Source organism: Aethalodelphis obliquidens, unplaced genomic scaffold, assembly GCF_003676395.1.
Source record: "Aethalodelphis obliquidens isolate GAN/ISIS:26980383/991018 unplaced genomic scaffold, ASM367639v1 scaffold48, whole genome shotgun sequence".
NCBI classification, from domain to species: Eukaryota; Metazoa; Chordata; class Mammalia; order Artiodactyla; family Delphinidae; genus Aethalodelphis; species Aethalodelphis obliquidens.
The window spans coordinates 2,321,316-2,342,138 of record NW_020837992.1 but is presented as its reverse complement, the minus strand read 5'-3'; the positions used below and the strand labels follow the sequence as shown (position 1 = coordinate 2,342,138).

The following is a 20,823-nucleotide window of genomic DNA, read 5'->3' as shown; positions in this document are numbered from 1 at the left end:
AACCTCATGGACAGAGGAGATGGGTCTTAAAATGCAGCCTTGTTTGGTTACCCCTTGAAACCCTGCGCTTTTCATCTAAGAAATTTCTGTGAGGGCTTCCCTGGTGGCGCAGTGGTTGAGAGTCCGCCTGCCGATGCAGGGGACGCAGGTTCGTGCCCCGGTCCGGGAAGATCCCACATGCCGCTGAGCGGCTGGGCCCGTGAGCCATGGCTGCTGGGCCTGCGCGTCCGGAGCCTGTGCTCCGCAACGGGAGAGGCCACAATGGTGAGAGGCCCGCATACTGCAAACGAACAAACAAACGAACAAAAATAAATAAATAAAGAGACCAAGTAAAAAAAAAAAAAAAAAAATTTCTGTGAGCCATCTCCTCAAGCAAAGTGATCCAAATTGCCCTAAAATGTTGGGCGTGAACTGGTAGAATGTGTCTAGCTTTGCTAGCAGTGCTGACCTTTTCGAGGGAGCTGCTCTCCCTCTCTGAACGCTGATGCCCACTCTATGCACAGAAGGACAAAGGTGTGGGGTGGCTATTTGAGACTCTAATACCAAAAGGTCCACCCACGCCTCTGCCTTTTACTCACAGTCCCAGCACTCCAGAACAGGGAAACCGGCAATGGTTGGCTAAGGGCTGAGGTAGACATTTGTTCTCTGCATAAAAGCCCTGGCAGTGAGGCTAAGGACGGCCCCTTTCTCTCTTCCCCTTTCTCTCCCATCTGGCAGAGGAGTCCGGCTCCCTAAATCTTTTTGTTGGTTAGTTTCCATGACAGTTATTGTCTGTGTGTGTGAACATGTCCACCCCCTCACCCTTTCTCCCTACAGAGCAGGCCCTCACAGCTGAGGCTCGGTAGAGAGAGAGGCAGGCAAAGCCGCCAGGGCTCTGCAAGCAGGCTGAGCTCCTCTTGGTGGGGGAATCACGCCTCCTGAGCTCAGAGACCCCCAAGCTTCTGTGCATTCAGGATGGGGCCCCCTGCGTAGGGCCTGGCTGCATCCCAGTTCATCAGCCAGAGGCAGCAGCAGGGAACTCGTAATCCTGGAGAAAGCCCTTGGGATCCTGGGGACACTGTAGTCCCTGCCCCCAGCCTGCTCCTAGGAGGAACCTCGAGCCGACCCCTACCGGGTCCTCTCCAGCCCCCTCTCCTCCTTTGTCTTTGGCAGATGATCACTTGATGTCCTTTTCCCCTGGTCAGGTAAGTTTTATTTCAATCCATGTATGCAGAGTGTCACCTTGGCATTCCCCAGTGCCTGCTGCTGGGGAGACAGGTAGCAGTGTTGGTTAGAGACAGACTGGCATGGGATTGGGAAGGGTGAGGGTCTCTAAGTACCTTTCTTCCTCAGCTTGGCCCCTCTGGCTTTGCAGTTAAAGTTTCCTTCCCAGCTGGTTCTAACCTAATTAACTTCCAAGATCACTGTCTTGGGCACAGACTGACCAACATACAGCCAACATCCAGAACTTCTAGTTTTGGTCTGAATTAAGCTCAACGTATTGAATATGAACTATGTACAAATTGCTGTGCTTGGCTTCAAAGGAATTGCAAGAATGACACACTACAGCGGTTCCCACCTTCAAAATGCTTACCACCTGGTAAGACAAGTAGAACCTCTACACAAATGGTATGTGGACTCCAGGGTCAGACAATCTTGATTTCACACCCTATTCTGGCTCTGTGACCTTGAGCAGGTCACTTAACCTCTCTAAGTCTCAGTTTCCTCATCTGCAAAATGGGGATAGTAGTGCCTACCTTATAGGCTAAATTATACACACATATATATATAAAACTTAGATCTGTTCATGACATTAATAATCACCATATCTTTGTTAACTATAATTATTAAACTCATATGAAATTTAAATTATATAAAATATGTAAAGAATTTGGAATAGTTCTCTGAATATCAGTGGTGGTTATTATCATGGGAGGCAGTTGTACGTGCTCACACAGTTACAGGTAAATTTCTAGGAAACATGAGAAGATCGCTTTTGCCTGCCAGGATCATGCAAGGCTCCTGGAGGAGGTGGCATTGAGTTTGAGCACTGAAGAGGTAATAGGATTTCAACAAGCAGGGATGCATAAATGTAGCAGAGAGCACCAAGCCACGGTGCGGCACTAAGAAATGAGAGTTCTATTGGGTGTCAGCTCTAGAGCACTTTGGCTGGAGACCAGGCACCGAGCCTGGCCCAGAGGCTGAGCTGGACTTTGGGCCCCAGCATCTTGAGGACAAGGGCCAAGTTTGGGGTGTGACACTGTGAATACCGGAGTAACTAGCCCAGCCCTGGGAGGAGGGAGAGTGTGACACTTGAAAGACATCCAGGCTGGGAACCCCAAGACAAAGGTTCAGGTCCTGGCTGAGCTCCCAGTTGAGCTGGGTGCTCTGAGGCTCATGTCTTCTCCCCCTCTGGGTTTGTTTTCTCACCTGTGAAATGGGAATAATAAAACTTGGTACACCTCTCAATTTTGTTATAATTATTAACCATGTCATATGAATGTGAAAGTATAAATCAATATGTAAAATGCAAAGTACTATTCTTCAAGATAAAGAACAAATAGTATATCATCTGCACAGCTCTGGGGGAAATGCAGAGGAATAAATCATTTAACAAGGAGACATGAAAATCATCTAGCATAACACCTGACTCATAACAGTAGTTGAATAAATGATCTCTCCCATAACTGACTGATTGGTTAACTTATTCATTCATTAAATCAACAAGTATTCCTGGAGTTGCCACTGCATGTCAGGCTTTAGGCTCGGTGATGGGAGAGAGTGGTATATAAGAGAGGCATAGACCCTGCCCTGAGACCCTTATAAGCAATTCAGGGAACTGGCAACCTGAGGACGTCCCTCTGCCCCATACTAGCAGCTTCCATCCTGCTGGCCATCTTCTAGTTTCTTTCAAGGATTATTGCTATTGGACATTTATTTTATTTATTTTTAAATCAGTGTTCTTTTTTAAAAAAAATTAATTTATTTTTGGCTGCGTTGGGTCTTTGTTGCTGCGGAGGGGGGGGGGCTTTCTCTATTTGCGGTGAGCAGAGCCTACTCTTCATTGTGGTGCGCAGGCTTCGCATTGCAGTGGCTTTTCTTGTTGCAGAGCATGGGCTCCAGGGCACGCAGCTTCAGTAGTTATGTTACACAGGCTCGGTAGTTGTGGCACACAGGCTTAGTTGTTCTGCAGTATGTGAGATCTTTGCGGACTAGGGCTCAGAACCCGTGTCTTTCCTGCATAGGCAGGCAGATGCTCAACCACTGCGCCACAAGGGAAGCCCGCTGATGTTTCTTTTTCATTGATTTTAGGTTCCTAAGACACACACCCCTCCGTGGGTCTTGAGAACACCTCCTCTCTGCCCTCTGCTGGTGGGGAGTTGTAAGGGCTTCGCAATAAACAGCTCAATGTTCATTACTTATAAATACCGTGCATTCCTGCTGCCTTCCATCACCCCTGAGATGAACTGAAATGCTTTAATATTTAAAGAGGAATGAATTTGTAATTAGCACCTTAACGTTATATCTGAACCATTCCGGAGGTTTTCTATTTAAATGCAAATTGAATCTTCCTGAAGGAAAGCTAATACGTGATGAAAGTAGATAGCAAGAGATGAGGCAGCAGGAGGAGGCAGGTGGTGCTGACGTTGTGTTGTTGACCTGCTGCCTGCGGCCCACAATGCCCACACCCATAGACCAGGCCCCGAGGCTAAGGGAGCCTGAGGTGGGGTTTGGGTTGCTGGAGCCTGAGTCTCAAGTCTACTGTTTGTGGGGATGCCCAAATCAGCAGCCATTTGGGCGGGTCCTCACGGGGCTGCTGGAAGTCATCTTAGCATCATGGTGGCCTGGAGAAGATATTGGCTTTGGAAGAAGATATTTTCAGACAGAACTGGGTTTGAATCCAGAATCCCCTTCCGATTAGCCATAAGAGCTTGGGCGAGTTTCTGAATTCCTCTGAGCCTCCATGCTTTCATAATGTGAGCAGCCGTTAGTGCTTGTTCCTCTCAAGATTGCTGTAAAGATTATGTGAGAAACAGAGAAAATGTGTCAGGTATACAGTAGGTGCCCAGCAAACGTTAGTTTCCTTCCATTGTCATAAGATATTGCTATGCAAACTTAACACGTCAAGGTAAGCGAGAAGCAGGCTGTCAAGGAAAAGGTGGTATACCTCTATTTCCCTTTAAAGTAGCGTAAGTGGGCAGGGGGCGGCGGCGGGGGCGGACACAAACTTTTTCTATAAAGGGCCAGGTAGGAAATATTTCACACTTTTCGGGCCATACGCTCTCTGTTGCAACTATTCCACTCCACCATTGTAGTGGGAAGGCAGCCACAGACAACACATAAACGAATGAGTGAATGAGCATGGCTGTGTTCCAATATAACCTTATTTATAGATGATGAAATGTGAATTCCACATAATTTTCACATATCACAAAATATTTTTCTTTCGATTTTTTCCCAACGATTTAAAAATGTACAAACCGTTCTTAGATCACATGCCATACAAAAACAGGTGGAGGGCTGGATTTGGCCCACGAGTCATGTTTGCTCACCCCTGCCCTAAAGTATTACAAGAGGCCTTCACCTAAGATTTGGGAGACTCTGCACCAAGGAACCTCTCAGAACATAACTCCTGAGGCTGGGACCACAGGGGAGGGACGTAACCCAAGGAAGAAAATAGCCCTTTGGGCCAGGACTTCCAAGGACTAAAGGATGCACTGGATCCCTGGTGACGGTCTCTGCTGGGGTGGCAGCCGGTGTGTCAAGGCGTGAATAGAGGTGTCATTCTACTTCTTGCCTAGTGATGTCCAGGAAGGACTGAGGGCTCGTGGGCGCTGAGCAGGCAGCCATCTCCTGGTGACAGGCTAGGGATGGGTGCTCAAGGGCTGTATCCTCAACTAGGAAAGCAGTGCAAGCTCCTTGGGCTCCCCAGACCTCCCAGGGGCACACCTGCTGAGGACAGGCCGGACCTCTGATTCACCCAAGGCTAGGCCTGTTTCTCCCCTTTCCTGGGCTCTCTTACATGTATTGTTAAACACACACACAAACACACACATACACACACACACACACACACAGAGCCCACTTGCAGCCAGCCTGTCATGCCTCTCCCCCTTCTCTCTGTCTCTAGCACAGAGAGAACACAGGTCACTACACCAGATGGCAACTTTGCTGCTGAGGCAGACTGCCGGTCTCCCATGGGAGGAAGGGTTAAAGCAGGGGAATGGATGACGCCAGCTCCGCAGTCCCCACCCCTTTCTCTTTAATAATGTGCCTCTGCCTGGTCCCTCCTCCAGAACCTCTGGGGAGGAGGGCATGTGTGTGTGTGTGTGTGTGTGTGTGTGTGTGTGTGTGTGTGTGTGAGTGTGTGTGTGTGTGTGTGTGAGATGTGACGCACCAGAGGACAAGGGGGAGAGGTGAGGAGACAGTGCCAGAGGGAGAACCACCCTGTACGTCTATAAAGGTCCCAACCAGGGTGGACAGACACCTCTTTCCAGCTGGAGGATGAGCCAGACCTGCTTCTCTGGCACCCATGGAGGATCGTGGGCTCCCGGAGGTGGAGGTGAGCAGAGCCACAGGCTGGAGAATGAGGCTGCTCTGTTAGAAGCTGCCCAAGCCCTGGCAGGAAGACAGAGGCAGAGGGCTAGGACCCCTGAGGGTAACTGCTCTCAGCTCCTGGCTCTCTAGAGGCCCCGGGCTGAGTGTCATCTCACGCCAGTCCAACTTGCGGGTCCCCCTCCTGCTCCTCCCAGCCCCGTAAAAGGGCCTGGAGCCTTGCATCCCACAGCACATCAGGTTCAGCCAGTATCTGCTGCTAACAGGGAGGCAGGGAAGGAGAGGCAGGCCCTGAGAAGCCCTCCTCCTAATGTAAGCAGTGATGATCAATAGGAACCCAGCAAGTGTGATTTACCGGGTGAGCAGTACCCACCTGGAAACAAGGGGGTTCTCCAGGGAGTTGCCAGGACGAGGATGAGACGTCAGCCTTGCAGCCTGGGCTTTTGTCCTCCGGATGAGACAGCTTTGCTGGGAAGTGGGGGCCCGTGCAGGAGGTGAGCAGGTGAGGCTTTTGTCTGAGGAAGGCCTTATTCCTGGGCCTCAGAGCTCTGTGGACTGGGCTGTGTGTCCACCACCCTGCTCCCTCAGAGCCTGTCAGCAGGAGAGCCAGCCCCCCCCGACCTTGCCCCCTAAGTGCACACACGCAGGCACCATCCATGACAGGCGGGCTGGCCCATCTGCCAATCAATCTTCCTTGATGATTTCCCAGCTGGAGCAGCGGGGCTGGTGTGTAAATCATTCAGGGCCCTCTCTCAGCTCTGCCAGGACATGGAGCTCTTTTTAATTAAGAAGAATGGAGGGTGATGTTGGCTCTGGAGATGGCGGTATTAACTTACTAATGGGCATTTAAAGAGCTGTGTTTGAGAGCCCTGCTCCTGCCTTCCCTAGCCTACAGCCTCTTGCTCCTCTGCAGAGCCACCCAGACCCCCATCAAGGCTCTGCTATCCTCTACATTAGAAGGGGTAGAGGATAAGCCCCCCCGCAGTGCCCAGTCAGGCCCTGGCCCTGTGACCTGGGACAAACGGGCCCATTTTTTGCTTTTAGAGGAAGGGCCAGAACTGGGATGACTTGAGCCCTGAGTCCTCTGCCTCCTGTTCTTGCAGCTTGTGGGAGGGCAACAGGCACCCCGGAAATGTCAGGACCCAGCAGGAAGCATGATTAGGCTTCCAGGTGGGTGCCCAAGGTCTACAAAAAGGCAGCCCATTAGCCATAGCTGCAGCTATCACAGGTCCCTGTGTCCCCGGCTGAGCTGGGGGAAAATGCAGGTGGTGGCAACAACAGCGCCAGGGGAAGTCCCTTCCGGTGACAGAACCTTGGGTAGTGGGCAGTGCCTACGAGAGTCGGTGAGGCCAGACCTCTGTGTGTTTGCACGTCTCGGAAGAATGTGAGGATGTCCATTCTGGAAATTGCTGCTTTGTCACTATGGTTAAACGATTATTTTTCTAGGGCTTGCCACCCTGCACGCCCGCTGTGGAAGAACACTCCGGCTGGGAGAGACCTCAGGCTGCCGTCTGCTTCCTCTGCTTTCTAATTTTACAGACCCCAGAATGGATATGACTCGCCCAGAGGTGCACAGCCCGGTTACGATAAGACAATGGGCTGGAACAAAGGTTTCCCGACTCTCAGTCCTGTGTCTTTCCTGTTTCCAGTACCTCCCAGGGGAGGTGACACCATGGTCTCTCACCTCACCTCCTGCTGGTGTTTTAATTTTCTGATGCTCCCGGGCAGGAAATTCTTCCTTTTTTATAACCCAGATCCTCAGGCTTTATTATAAGCCCCATTTCCTCTTACAATTTCCTCAATAAACACAGGGAAGTCGTCAAGGTCTTTCAAAGAAGGTTTCTCTTCCTGCTGTCATTGTCATCTTATGCATTAAACGGAAGAGTACGCGCTTCCCAATTCTTTCTTCTAAATCGTGCATTTTGTGAGTCTGAAAATCAAGATGACCACCCCCCACCCCGCCCTGACAATCCCTTACCTGTGATCCATTTTACACTTAGGTAAAATGTCCCGATTTTACCTAAATAGGCAGAAGTTGCTCGTGGGTGGACAGATGCATTTAAAACTGATACCCAGTAAGTCCCTCTAGGCTCTATGCTGTATGCTCTGTGCTCTGTGCTGTGTGCTCTGTGTTCTGTGCTATGTGCTCCGTGCTATACTTTGGAGCAGGAGGAGGGAGCAAGGTGGGCACTGGAAGGAGTGTGGCTAACTCAGCTCTCTAATCAAGGCTGCATGGTCAGGAGGGGAAGCCCTGTTGTCTGAGGCCATCCCGTGGGGCCTCAGACTGACACCCTAAGGGTGCAGCGCCATATGAACAGATGCAGATTATGGTTGTGACTGCTGGCACCTGTGTTGCACCAGCTCCAATCAAGTCCTCTTGAGCCCTAAATCCTTCCTCTGGGCTGATGTCAGGACTGGGCAGGGCGGGCTCTAATGAGGCTTTTCAATGTTGGGGGAGGAATCTACCCTTCCCTTGGTCTGCTGGCAGCCTCAGTCCTAATTGGATGAGTCATCTTCCCTCCCCAGCCCCTGAATACCAGAAGCCCAAGCTTCTGGTGAGGAATAAGAATGTGCTTGTCTAAAGGAGGGGCACCAGCTGTTCTCCAGATCACAATGCTGTTTAGGCTGCAGTGGAAGGAATTCCAGTTAGCTAGGAGGAAATATCCTGTCCAAGACATAGGCCCAGAAATGGTTGGATACCGGAGGGTGTGGGCCCTGGTGAGGTGCTACCGCGTGAGATTGGCACGTGCTGTTGGACACACTGCCTGGAGTGCACAGAGAGTCAGAGGTATGGAAACCTGCCGCCACAAAGGGAGGAGAGCTGTACTCTACAGAGGACCTACTGCCTGCCCAGGAGCCATGCCTGGCATCTCGTTGCCCCCATAATGCTAGAAAGTAGATTTTCTTCTTCCCTTTTTCACAGATGAGGAACTGAGATTCAGGATGTAAGTGATTTACTCATAGTCACACAGCCAGGGGACGGCTGAGCCAGGATTCAAGCGTCTGTCTGATTCCAGATTCCACACACCTTCCCACTGCCCTGTGACTGTGGGGCACCGCAGAGAGAGAACTACACGGGGGAGGTGACCCAGCCTCAGGGGGCTCCAGGTGTGCCCCTCCCCCAGAGTGGTACCCACAGAGGGAGTTCCATGGTATCCACTGACAGGAGGGTAAACTGTATTTCTGAGGAGGGAGAAAGGAGCTACTGTAGAATTTAATAGCTAAACAGCCCCTCTTTCCCCACCCCCACCCCTGTGTGCTCTACATTTGGAATCCCACCAGTCCCTTGAGGCCCTACACACAGATATTACATGCATAGCCTGCCACACTGGGAATCTGCCTAGTTTACTGGGAAGAGACTGTCACCTCACTACACCCTCAGCTTCCCCAAAACCTACCACAGAGTTCAGTGAAGGCCGGCCCCTGAATAGCTAATAAACTCAATCGATGCTGAGTCAGACTGTGCATTTTCATGTATGTAAATTAGGCCTTAATAAACCCAAATTGAGACTTAAAAAATAATAATAATAGGGGCTTCCCTGGTGGCGCAGTGGTTGAGAGTCTGCCTGCCGATGCAGGGGACGCGGGTTCGTGCCCTGGTCTGGGAAGATCCCACATGCCACGGAGCGGCTGGGCCTGTGAGCCATGGCCGCTGAGCCTGCGCGTCCGGAGCCTGTGCTCCGCAACGGGAGAGACCACAACAGTGACAGGCCCGCGTACCGCAAAAAAAAATAATAATAATAGTAAGTATTTCTGGGGCTGAGCACCCCTCAACCGATTTGACTGATGCATTAATATCACAATAATTAAGGCTCCAAAGTACCAAAGGCTTCCTCTTTAGAGGCTTTCATGAACTTTCCTCTCCCCACTTTCCTACCTTCCCAGTACCACCTTGTAACCAAGGCAAAAACTCAAACACTTTCTTAGAGAGAAGAGAAACCCATACCCGATGCAACACAAGGTTTTAAAGCAGAAGGATTTAGGCTTGACATGAGGAAGAACTTCCTGATGGGGAAAGTGGTTACCCACTGGAACGAGCTGGTGAAGAATTAAAGGGGGTCACTGGACTCCCCACCTCTGCTTGGCACTCCACAAGTCCCCAGCTTGGTGCACTCAGTCCAGGCATGGAAACCGCAGGTGACTCAGGGAATCTTAAGTGGCGGTTGCTAGGTTACAAGCTTCCTCAACGTGCATTCAGTGTAAAGACTAAAGGATGTCACCTGGCTGGGAGGAAGAGCTATGGGGGAAGGAGTGGGGGAAATGGAGAAAAGCCAGGACTTCCAAAACAAGGAATTAGGATATGGCCTGGAAGCATCCTGTTCTTAGTACTTTTCCAAGGGTCTGAGTCCCATAGTCCTCACAGAGGGTGTTGCTTGCAGGACATGAACATTAGGTTAGAATGGGGCCTATTCTGGGCCTGGATTCTAGTCCTTTCCCAGCTATGCTGCCTGGCACAGACAGTATGGCAACGGGGAGAGGATAGTCACTGAAGCCTTTGAGGTCTGGGCCCCTTCCTTCACTGTAATTGGACAGAAAGCCACAAATTAAATCATTTGTGATTTAATTATGATAAAGCGAAAGAGCACTGGATTTGGAATTCACAAACTAGACCCACCCTGAACGGCTCACACGGTCATAAGTCAGTTACTTCATGTCACTAAGTCTCAGAGTCCTCATCTGTAAAAAAGCGTGCTAATACCTGCCTGACAAGCTTTCCTAGGGTTTTTAAGGTTACGAGAAAGCGGATGTGCGAGGGCTTAGTTTAGCTCGAGTTATGCAAACATAAAGTAGTATGAACTTTATATACCTGCTCACTGAGCTGTCCCAGCTGGGGTGGGTGGAGGCACAAGAAGCCTTGCCTCACTGCTTTGGGAGAAGGCTCCATGGGCAAGAGAGGCTGAAGGTGGGCCCTCAACAAGCCCCTCTGAGGAATGCGTATGGCTTTCAATCCTCCTGATCACCCTGCCGTGATTTTGTGAAGACAGTTTAAATGGATGGTTGAGGGTTTGTTCCCTATTCCTCTGGGCAGACTGTGATCTCCAGGAAGAAGAGAAATGTTTGATGTTTCCTGTGAAACTTCATTAATTCACACCACATTTTTTGGAATTTGTGTTCTTATTGAATAAATAGAACACAAATTTCAGGGAGGGGGAAATTTCCCCCCTTACTCGTAACTCTTGAGTTCTTTTGGCTGGTCTAATAGTTAAATTGACAAGATTATCAGGAGGGGAAAACAAACCAATTTAATTCACATGCACAGAGGCCCCATAGAAATGGGACCCCCGCAGTGCCATAGCAGGCTGTTTATGTGTCATTTTTATTTATTTTTTATTTTTTTCCGGTACGCGGGCCTCTCACTGTTGCGGCCTCTCCTGTTGCGGAGCACAGGCTCCGGATGCGCAGGCTCAGCGGCCATGGCTCACGGGCCCAGATGCTCCGCGGCATGTGGGATCTTCCCGGACCGGGGCACGATCCCGTGTCCCCTGCATCGGCAGGTGGACTCTCAACCACTGCGCCATCAGGGAAGCCCTATATGTCATTTTTAGACAAACAATTATTTGTGAAGACTTACCAAAGGGGCTTGCGCTTCAGGTACAGACTAATGAAGTAACAAAATCTGTTTATACAGTTTTCTTAGCCTTGAATTCCCTAACTCTGGTGATAAGTAAGGATGCTTTCTCTCTCCTGATATGGGGAGGATACTTTCACATGGGAGATTTATTTCCCACTTTCGGGGGAAAGAAGGGGTACAGAGTGTTTTTTTAATATCAAATGTTTCTTCCCAACGGCTGTTTCTCAAGTAACTTTAACTTAAAATAATCAATATGCCATTGTGGTATACCTTGGGGTGGCCTGCTCTGAGCCCCAACACAACTGTCCTCCGTGAAGGTTCTTAGAGGTACTTACTGTGTAAGTACAGAGAATTCAAACTAAAAAGCAGTGGAATTTCTAAGCCAAGAACTCAAGATGTTAAGGTGGGCCTATGAGCTGTTAAGAGGTACTGTGACCTCTGTTTCTCACAGGAAGTCATTTCTAAGTGAGGCGCAAAATGTTTGTGCTTGTTCTCAGTTTTTCTTTTTCTTGGTTTTGTTGATAGTAGTTGTAGTAGCAATGGTCTTCATAGTGATTTACCAGCCCCTTGCTGTGTGTCAGAAGCTGAACTGAACACTTTACAAATATCATCTCATTTTTTAAAAAAATAAATTTATTTATTTTTGGCTGCGTTGGGTCTTCGTTGCTGCACGAGGGCTTTCTCTCGTTGCGGCGAGCAGGGGCTACTCTTCGTTGTGGTGCTCGGGCCTCTCACTGCGGTGGCTTCCCTTGTTGCAGAGCACGGGCTCTAGGCATGCGGGCTTCAGTAGTTGTGGCTCGTGGGCTCTAGAGCTCAGGCTCAGTAGTTGTGGCGCACAAGCTTAGTTGCTCCGCGGCATGTGGGATCTTCCCGGACCAGGGCTCGAACCGGTGTCACCTGCATTGGCAGGCAGATTCTTAACTACTGCACCACCAGGGAAGTCCCAAAAATATCATCTCATTTAATCTTCACAAAAATCTACAAGGATATATCTATACCATGGAATGCTACTCAGAAATAAAAAGGAATGAACTAGTGATACATGCAACAACTTGGATGAATCTCCACAGGATCATGCTGGGAGCAAAGAAAGCCAATACCCAAAGGTTACATACTGTAAGTTTCTATTTATATAACATTCTTGAAATGACAAAATTATGGAAATGGAGAACAGATTGGTGGTTGCCAGGAGTTGGAGAGAGAGGGGTGAGAGGGAAGAAGGTATGGGTATAAAAAGGCAATATGTACACCTGAAACTAACACAGTGTTGTAAATCAACTATACTTCAATTTAAAAAAAAGGCAACATGAAGGGTTCTTGTGGTGAGGGAAATATTCTAAATCTTGACTGATCAATTTCCATATCCTGGCTATGATATTATTGTACTACATGTTTTGCAAGACGTTACCATTGAGAGAAATTGGGTAAAAGGTGTTATTTCTTACAACTGCATGTGAATCCACAATTTATCTCAAAATACAAAGTTTAATCTAAATAAAATAAAGAAACTGAGCCTCGGAGTAGTTAAATAATTTCAGAGCCAGAATTCAAACCCAGCTCTGTCAGACTCCCAAGCCTGAGTGTTTCAACACTTGGCTCTATTCAAGGGAACCATGTGGGAGGACCCCACAAGCCTGCAGTTCATCACACCAGGTGGCTCACTGGTGTCATGGGCACTTTTGTTACTGGGGACTACTGTCCTGATAAGGCCATTACAGAATGGCTTGAAAGAATTATCTGGCAAGACCTGTGGGTTGGTGCTGAGGGCCAAGATTTGATAACCAGGTTTTCCCTTCCTAAGGTGTGATGTGGGAGGGATCACTCACGTGTTTGCCTTTCCACTTTTGTCTGTGGCTGTGTGTCCGCATAACTGTGCATTTTCTGTCAGTTTCTCCGTAGATATGAGCATTTCCCGGTGGAGGGTGAGGTGATGTGTAAATTACGCACATGTGCGCAGGTCGGTGTGTACATTGGATGCACCCGTGTCAGGTCTGCGTGTGTCACACCCACATAACTTGTTTCTATTAGGTTAAACCATTTGATAATATCTCCCCCAAAGCAAAGTCGACTATTGAGCCAGGCTTTCACGAACTGGGTCTGTGTACTGTAGATAAACTGGGTAATTGGACTCTCTGCCTCCTCATCCAAAACAAACACTCACAAACCGCCCACCCCCACACTGGAGGGAGTCTAGTCCCCGTCATCTGGGTACTTGGCTCTAGTGCCCCGCTTTCCCTGAACAGTGGGCAAGGTGAGCGTCTCCCGCCGGGCCCTTTCCCTCCCCCGCAGGCCGGGCGCAGCCAGGGCTTCTGTAAAGAGGTCAGGGCTCGCTTCGCCGCGGGGCGCACGCAGGTTCCTGCACAGGTGTGGCGGCTGATGGTGGGGATGTGCGTGGAGCCGGCTCGCCGGCCTCCCCCCAACCCCACCCTCCGGCGGCGGCTCCGCTTCTCCTTCCTGCTGCTCATTTATTCTCCTCTTCTGGGTGTGTGACAGCGGTGTGCGGACCGAGAAAGGACAGAGCGCCCTCTCCCCTGCTCCCCGCGCCGCTCTCGGGTAATGCGCTGCCTGCGCCTCGCCGCCGCACTGTGTAAGTGGCGCGGGGGCAGGGACGGGAGTTGGCGGGGAGGGAGAGCCGGGGGAGGCAGGCGGCGGCGCCGAAAGGTGTTAACTCCTTGCTTCGCCGGGAGGCAGCCTGGCACCCTGAACCCCGGAACGCCCCCGGCCCCCCACGCGTTCCGCGGGTTTCCGACCAGCTGGCTGGGAGCGGCGGGGGACAAAGCGGTGCGGGTTTGATGCCTCCGCGGGGTGGCGCCCTCGCCGCCGCGTCTTCCCTTGAAAGTTGGCGGGGGGCTGGGAGCCCGCTCGCCCGCCCACGCCAGGAGGCCAGGGCGCCGGGCCCGGCTGCCCTTGATTCGCCCCATTCCTCCCGCAGGGCCGGGCTCGGACGCCTCCGGACAGCTGAGTCTCGAGGGACGGTGAAGCGCTGGCCGGCGTCGGGGCCCTTGCTGGGGGTCGGGCGGGAGCAGGCGAACCGGAGCGAGATGGAGGCGGCGAGAGGGGGCGCGGAGTAGCCGGCGGACCCCCGGGCTCGCACCTCCCACGGCGCTCCGCGGGGGCGCGGCGGGCGGGGTCCCCGGGGCTGCCATGGAGGTGCCCAACGTCAAGGACTTCCAGTGGAAGCGCCTGGCGCCACTGCCCAGCCGCCGGGTCTACTGCTCCCTGCTGGAAACCGGGGGGCAGGTCTATGCCATCGGGGGATGTGACGACAACGGCGTCCCCGTGGACTGCTTTGAGGTCTACTCCCCCGAGGCCGACCAGTGGACCGACCTGCGCCCCCTGCCCACAGCCCGGGCCGGGGTGGCTGTCACCGCCCTGGGGAAGCGGATCATGGTGATCGGGGGTGTGGGCACCAGTCAGCTGCCTCTGAAGGTCGTGGAGATGTACAACATCGATGAAGGCAAATGGAAGAAGAGGAGCATGCTGCGCGAGGCCGCCATGGGCATTTCTGTCACGGCCAAAGGCGAGTGGGGCCAAGGCTGAGGGCGGGCAGAGAGAAGGGAGTGGGGCGCCACGAGGAAAGGGATGGAAGCCAATCCTGAGTTGGAGGCCACTGTCACATTCCTGATCCCCAGTTGATCTTTACAATGGACACTGAAACTAGAGACCCGCTGGCCTTATTTTACAGATGGGAAAATTGAGACTCAGCAAGTGAAGTGTCTACTAAATCAGTATGATGCCAGAGCTCCACTCCACCCCACCAGGTTCCTCCCAGCAAACTGGGCAGGCCGGGCCAGAGGGGAGAGCCAAAGGGGCTAGTGCAATGTCCCTGGGCATCCCTTCATTCAGCAGGGTGATTGGGCCTTCCACCCACAGCACCAAATCCCCTGAAATCTTCCTTGCAAGTGCCACGACCTCCAGACACATATTTGGGGCCCTGGGGATGTTCATGCCATCCTCGTACCATCACTAGGAGGGCTTTGGGACCTGATTCCAGGACCTTCTCACCACCATCTGCTTCCTAATCTCAGAGACACTGATGAGTGGACACCATAATGTTCCTGAGGGTCGTGCTTCTGGGGCATCTGGCCCAGGTTCACTAGATTCTCAGGGCATGCATGTGCTGATCACGTAGCTTTGATTCTCATTTCGCTTTTTCCAAGCCCATCATTTCTTTCTTTTCAGGCCTGGTACAGCCCAGAGCACAGAGGGGGCTCTGAAAGCTCTTTCGCTAAAACACACAGGGTTTTATGGAAAATGGCCCAGCAGGAGTTAGGAGACCCCAAGTTCAGATCATACAGGCTTAGTGGGATGCAACCTTCTCTCCTTCTCTTGCAAAACCATTTCAGCTGCCTGTCAGGTCTACTGTAGATCAGAAACCAGTGTTTCTTGAGTACCTGCTCTGTCCCTGGCACAGTTCTAGGTCCCAGGGAGGAGGGAAAGAGGCAGAAGATCTGATCCCTGCCTTTAGGAGCCCAGGTCTTACCAATGAAGGTCAGAGAGAGAAACTCTAACTCAAAATCCCTGAGGGCAGAGTAGCCAATGGGGCCTCCTGAACTCTCAGTAAGAAAGATGGAAGGTGTGGAGGCCCATGGGGAAATAGAGATGGAAAGGGTCGTCCTTTATCCGCAGATCTCAATAAGTGGGGCTGAAAGATTAAGAACCAACATTTATTGAGTCCTTACCATAGGTGCCTTATAGGTATGAACCCCTTTGACCCTCACAACCTGTCTGATGAGTTAAGTGCTATTACTATCTTCATTTTAGAGAGAAGCAATGTGAGGCCCAGAGAGGTTAAGTAACTTGCCCAAGGTTACGCAGCCAGCAGGTGATGGTCGAGTCTGTGCTCTTAACTATGGCATTGAATGGGTTCAACAGTTAGTTTACTAAGAATTTACACGCCTGTGTGCCACGCTTTCTAGCAGATGCTGGGGCCACAGATGAACAAATCTCAAGAACCTAACAATCTATTGAAAGAAGCATACAAAGGTTATTTCAGTAACGTGTGGCAAGTAGGGTGATGCAGGTGCCACAGGAGGTCCTGAGCCGCCGCTCTCAGCCCAGCCTTGCAATCCAGGGACACCCAGGTGACTCTGAAAGGATAAGTAAGAATTGGGTGCAGGAATGGTAGTGTGGACTGGATGTGAGGGTTCTCAGCTGGAGGTGTGTGGGTGAAAACAGGAATAGAAGAGGTAGAGTTTGTGTAAGGTAAATTTCTCACTAGCAGGCCCCATCTCCCAGCCACAGGCTAGGGTTGGGATTTGTTTTCCCTCTTTTTAGTAAAATTGAAAAGTAGAAAGAAGTAGTACTCATCCCTGCAATCCCCTTGAAGAATGAAAGTCTCATAGAGCCAGAAGCAGTGAGGACTGGCTACTAGGAGACAGAATCCCGGGCAGGGGTGAGTCCCTGGGAAAAAGAGGGCCCTGGGGGTAGGGCTGTGTCCTTAACAGTCTGCGTGAGGTACTGGGGTAAGGCCCAGGGAGACATGGAGGCGTTGCCCATCCTCTCTGCTGCACTGTGTCACCTGCAGCCAAGAGCAGTAGAGAGTGGGGGGGAACTCACTTCTCTGGGCAGGGCTTCTTATAGGGGCCAGTCTTCTCTCCTCCAAAGCCTCTCCCTCATTCACCCCTAGCCCATTCAGTGCAGGGTGCCTCCTGGAGCCCAGAGCTTTCCTGTGCATGAAGGAGGATAGCCTTCCCCTATCCGGACAAGAAAGAGATGGCAGCAGGCCAGTGTCCCACAAGGCCAATGACAGCAGGGCTGACCTCATTTCCAAAGGCTCCTGCTAGGTCTAGAGAGTTCTGATCTGGGAGTTCCTGAGGAAGAGGCCACTATTGGAGGGTATCAGAGGAATACCCCTTCTCTTTGGCATCCCTCTGGCTGCCCAGGAAGGAGGAGAATGGAGGGGATAAGACCTGCAAAGGGTTATCCAGGCCTAGACTCCACTGCAGTGTACCTCTGTGAAAGTCTTAGTACTTCGGGTTTAACCGAGGGCCAGCCACCAAGGGAGGCTAAGGCATGTAGGCCTGACACGGCTTCAAGAAGACCCAGGCTCGACTGTGGCAGGAACTTTTAATGGTGCCACCAGCCCATTCTCGGGCAGAGCGGTGGTTGGGACCTAGCCGGGCTTCAGTGCTTGTATTGCAGGGGTTAACAGAGCCTGGCCATGGTAGGAGCTGAGTACGATGGGCCTGTCTCATAGTGTCTGCTGTATGGCCTTTCTCCCTAGATTACCGAGTGTATGCGGCAGGCGGGATGGGCCTGGACCTCCGTCCACACAACCACCTCCAACACTATGACATGCTCAAGGACGTGTGGGTGTCTCTAGCACCCATGCCCACCCCGAGATATGCTGCCACCTCATTCTTCCGAGGTTCCAAGATCTATGTGCTGGGTAAGGACCCATGGTTGTTGGCCCATGTCTGGCCCTTCTTCCCTCCCCCGGGTCAGTTCCTATTGGAAGCAGTGCCTGTGTGCTGAGCATCTCCGGGGCACTGGGGGTTAATCACGCTGCCCCACCCCTCAGGGAGCTTCCTATATGATCTGATAACAGTCAGAAGGGGAAACCCAGCCCCAGTCCTCAGAGACTTACTCTTCTGCCCAACCCTCGCCCTACTCTGGCCTCCAGGGGGACGACAGTCCAAGTACGCGGTCAACGCCTTCGAGGTCTTTGACATCGAGACTCGCTCCTGGACCAAGTTCCCCAACATTCCCTGCAAGCGGGCCTTCTCCAGCTTTGTGACCCTAGACGACCGCTTATACAGCCTGGGTGGCCTGCGGCAGGGTCGGCTCTACCAGCAGCCCAAGTTCCTCCGGACGATGGACGTGTTCGACATGGAACAGGGTAAGCTGGGCGCCAGTCCCCAGCTGCGCACCTCCCTTCTGGCTGAATCCCCCACCATCCACCCAGGCTCACTTACCCAGCTGGGTGAGCCTTTCAGAGTCTGAACACCCTTCTCCATTCAGGGCTACTCTTGGGATCAGGTTCTTTCATCTGTACAGGGTTCCCTTTGATTGGTTAGTTGTTTTTATCAAAGCCTTTTCCACCTATTGTCCATTCTTACAACGTCCAGCCAGGGCCAGGTGAGGAAGGGCTTTTTCCTGTTTTTTACTCATGGAAAAACAGAAGGATCCTGACTCTGACGCTCTCTGCCTCTAGTCAGCCTCCTTTCCAGCTTAAAGCCCGTGAGAACAGAGGTAGGACAAGGTGATTTGTCACAAGAGATTATGGTTCCTTGGATTACAGCAAGCATGGGAGAGGGTAGAGTATCATTTCAAACAGCAGGAGACATTGTATATGTGCTGAGCACACAGGGTAGATGGAGTGGAGATGCTACCTAGGGGGAGAGCAGTTTGGGACTCATGTGTATTTGGAGGGGCGGGTGGTCAGCATCTAATTCTCTCTGTGTATCTCCTGCCATCACCCATGGCCTGTAGGGGGATGGCTGAAGATGGAGCGCTCATTCTTCCTTAAGAAGCGGCGGGCAGACTTTGTGGCCGGCTCTCTGAGTGGACGGGTCATAGTGGCTGGAGGACTTGGTAAGGATAGAGCTTCCGGGCTGGCACTGTGGTCTGGTGCTTGGTGGATTCTAGGCAATCTGCATGAGCAGGAGAGGGTGCTGGCTCCTTCCACACCACCTGCCTACTGCTTTAGTCCAAAGAATTTCAAAGCACTCCCCTCCTCCCAGCCTAGATGTCGTGTCTCCATGGATGGGCCTCAGTTGCGGTCTATCTGTCCTCTTACACAGGAGAAACTGAGGCCCAGAGAGCATAAGGGACATACTGATAACCATGTGACACAGGCTTGCCAAGCACAGGTCCCTGGGCCCCCGTCCAGGAATGACTGGAGGTGAAAGTGTGGCAGGGATTGGCCTTGGTCCTCTTTCTCTTCTCCCTGGATACCCAGCTCTGTCATGGAGCAGAAAAGCAGTCTGATCAAATCAGTTATTCTAATGAATTCAGGATTTGCTGTATAAGACCTCCCAGAGATTAGGGTATGTTGAAGGCGGGACCCCAACATCAACAGGGGAGAGACAGATGGGCAGCAGAGCTTCCAGGAACCCAGAGTTTACTCAGTGTGGACAGACACCCTGTTTACCCACACAGGAAAGCAGCTTGATGTAAGCTAGACCATGTGAGCAGCTTTCTCAGTAAAGGGCAGAAGAGAGGCAGTAGTGTCTAGAAACTTCTGGTAAGAGCAGCGGTGGGGAAAGAAAGTTACTCTTGAGATGAAAAGACAGAGAAGGCAGGAAGGACAAAGCAGCTGTTTGACAAAAGGGTGGGGAAGGAGCAATTCTGTAGCCAAGGAAGTTGAGGTTGATTGGCTTCTGCTTGTGGTTCCAGAGGGGGGCGGGGAGCAAGATGGGGGGACTTTCCCGGGGCAGATTGGTGACTGGACTCCTTTGTAAGGTCCGGTTCCCTTGGCATTTTCAGGGAACCAACCCACTGTCCTGGAGACGGCAGAGGCGTTCCACCCGGGGAAGAACAAGTGGGAGGTCCTCCCCGCCATGCCCACACCCCGCTGTGCCTGCTCCAGCATCGTTGTCAAGAACTGCCTCCTGGCCGTGGGGGGCGTCAACCAGGGTCTGAGCGATGCGGTGGAAGCCCTGTGTGTCTCTGACTCCTAGCTGGCTCTGGGCCCAGCCACCGTGTCCTGGACCGGATCACCCCACTCTGGACAAGAGGAATGATCTCATCAAAGTAGTTTGGGCTGCTTCCCCGGACGCCAGCTCCTGTCAGCAGCCAGTGGGGTTAGGCCATAGGGCTCTAGGTGACCTCTCCACCTCCAAACCCTACCAATCCGAGAAAACTGTAAGAAGTCTCGATGACTCTGCCATCCCCCTTCCCCTGTTGGGGCTCAGGTGACTTCTGGGGAGAGTTCTCACTTACTGCTCAGGCAGAGCAAGGTAGGTAGCAGGAGTATATGCTACCTCCCTTCCTGTGGGTTTACCTCTCCCATCTCCAGGATAGGGGGTACGCAGGGCAGTTCTGACCCAGAGGATAGCTACTTGTAGCTGTCCTTTCCCTGGATCTGCGCTAGTCTGAAGGTCTCTTGGGATGGAAGATGGAGAAGGGTTGCGGGGTCCCAACCCCTCTTCTCTCCATTGGTCTACATCCCTTCCCCCTTTGGTGGCTAACTGTGGGCCTGCCCTGGACCTCATCTACTCAGCAAGAATTGGCCCTGAAGCTGGAGGCGGCTGATTCGGAAGGGGAGTCGGGTTCACGTGCACTGGTCCAGGTCAGAAGCCCTGGCCAGGAAGGACCCATGCCTCTCGGGGTCCTGATGGGAATGTAATGATGGGAATGGAGCAGACTCCCAGCCCAGGGTCTGCTGCCCACTCTTCTCCTCACTTCATTTCTGCTTCGGTCACCCCTCCCCACCAGAGGCACCCCTCCCCTTTGTCACCGACAGCCCCAGAGTGTTTCTGTGTGAAACCTTCTTATTTACACTGTGGCATCAAACTCCACAAAGGGTGGATTACTTGCACTCTGGTTAACAGCAGCAGCACAATGATTAAAATCTATACTCCTATCTTCTCTGGCACCCTGATGCAGGGGCGGGGCGGACGGTGTCTTGATATGCGGAGGGGACCGCATGGAACAGTCCCTCTGACATTCTCAGGCTAAACGGGGCCCCGAGGGACCACTTGTTCTTGGCTGTTCCTTCTGAGGAGGTTCCACCTTCAAACCACCCTGCCCTGACCAGTCACCTCACTCCT

At 52.0% G+C, this 20,823-nt stretch overlaps 2 protein-coding genes across 4 annotated transcripts in view; both read left to right on the top strand.

The window, feature by feature from the left end:
* The window catches only part of LEMD1 (LEM domain containing 1), a 54,669-nt gene extending 41,072 nt beyond the window's left edge, over window positions 1-13,597 (top strand). The window contains exon 3 of the mRNA XM_027082647.1: window positions 13,397-13,597. Coding sequence (XP_026938448.1) covers window positions 13,397-13,597 — 201 coding nt within the window. The remainder of the gene's footprint in view (window positions 1-13,396) is intronic.
* On the top strand, window positions 737-19,764 carry KLHDC8A (kelch domain containing 8A). Of its 3 annotated transcripts, XM_027082758.1 has the most exons (6): window positions 737-1,184; window positions 14,040-14,627; window positions 17,334-17,498; window positions 17,733-17,948; window positions 18,542-18,643; window positions 19,538-19,764. In XM_027082758.1, exons 2-6 carry the CDS (start codon window positions 14,252-14,254, stop codon window positions 19,729-19,731), a joined length of 1,053 nt encoding a protein of 350 aa, XP_026938559.1. In that variant the 5' UTR covers window positions 737-1,184; window positions 14,040-14,251; the 3' UTR covers window positions 19,732-19,764. The 3 variants fall into 3 exon arrangements, with proteins under 3 accessions (XP_026938559.1, XP_026938560.1, XP_026938558.1); XM_027082757.1 differs by lacking the exon at window positions 737-1,184 and having other exon boundaries at window positions 13,719-14,627; XM_027082759.1 differs by lacking the exons at window positions 737-1,184; window positions 18,542-18,643 and having other exon boundaries at window positions 13,704-14,627.
* Window positions 19,765-20,823: the final 1,059 nt, after the last annotated feature.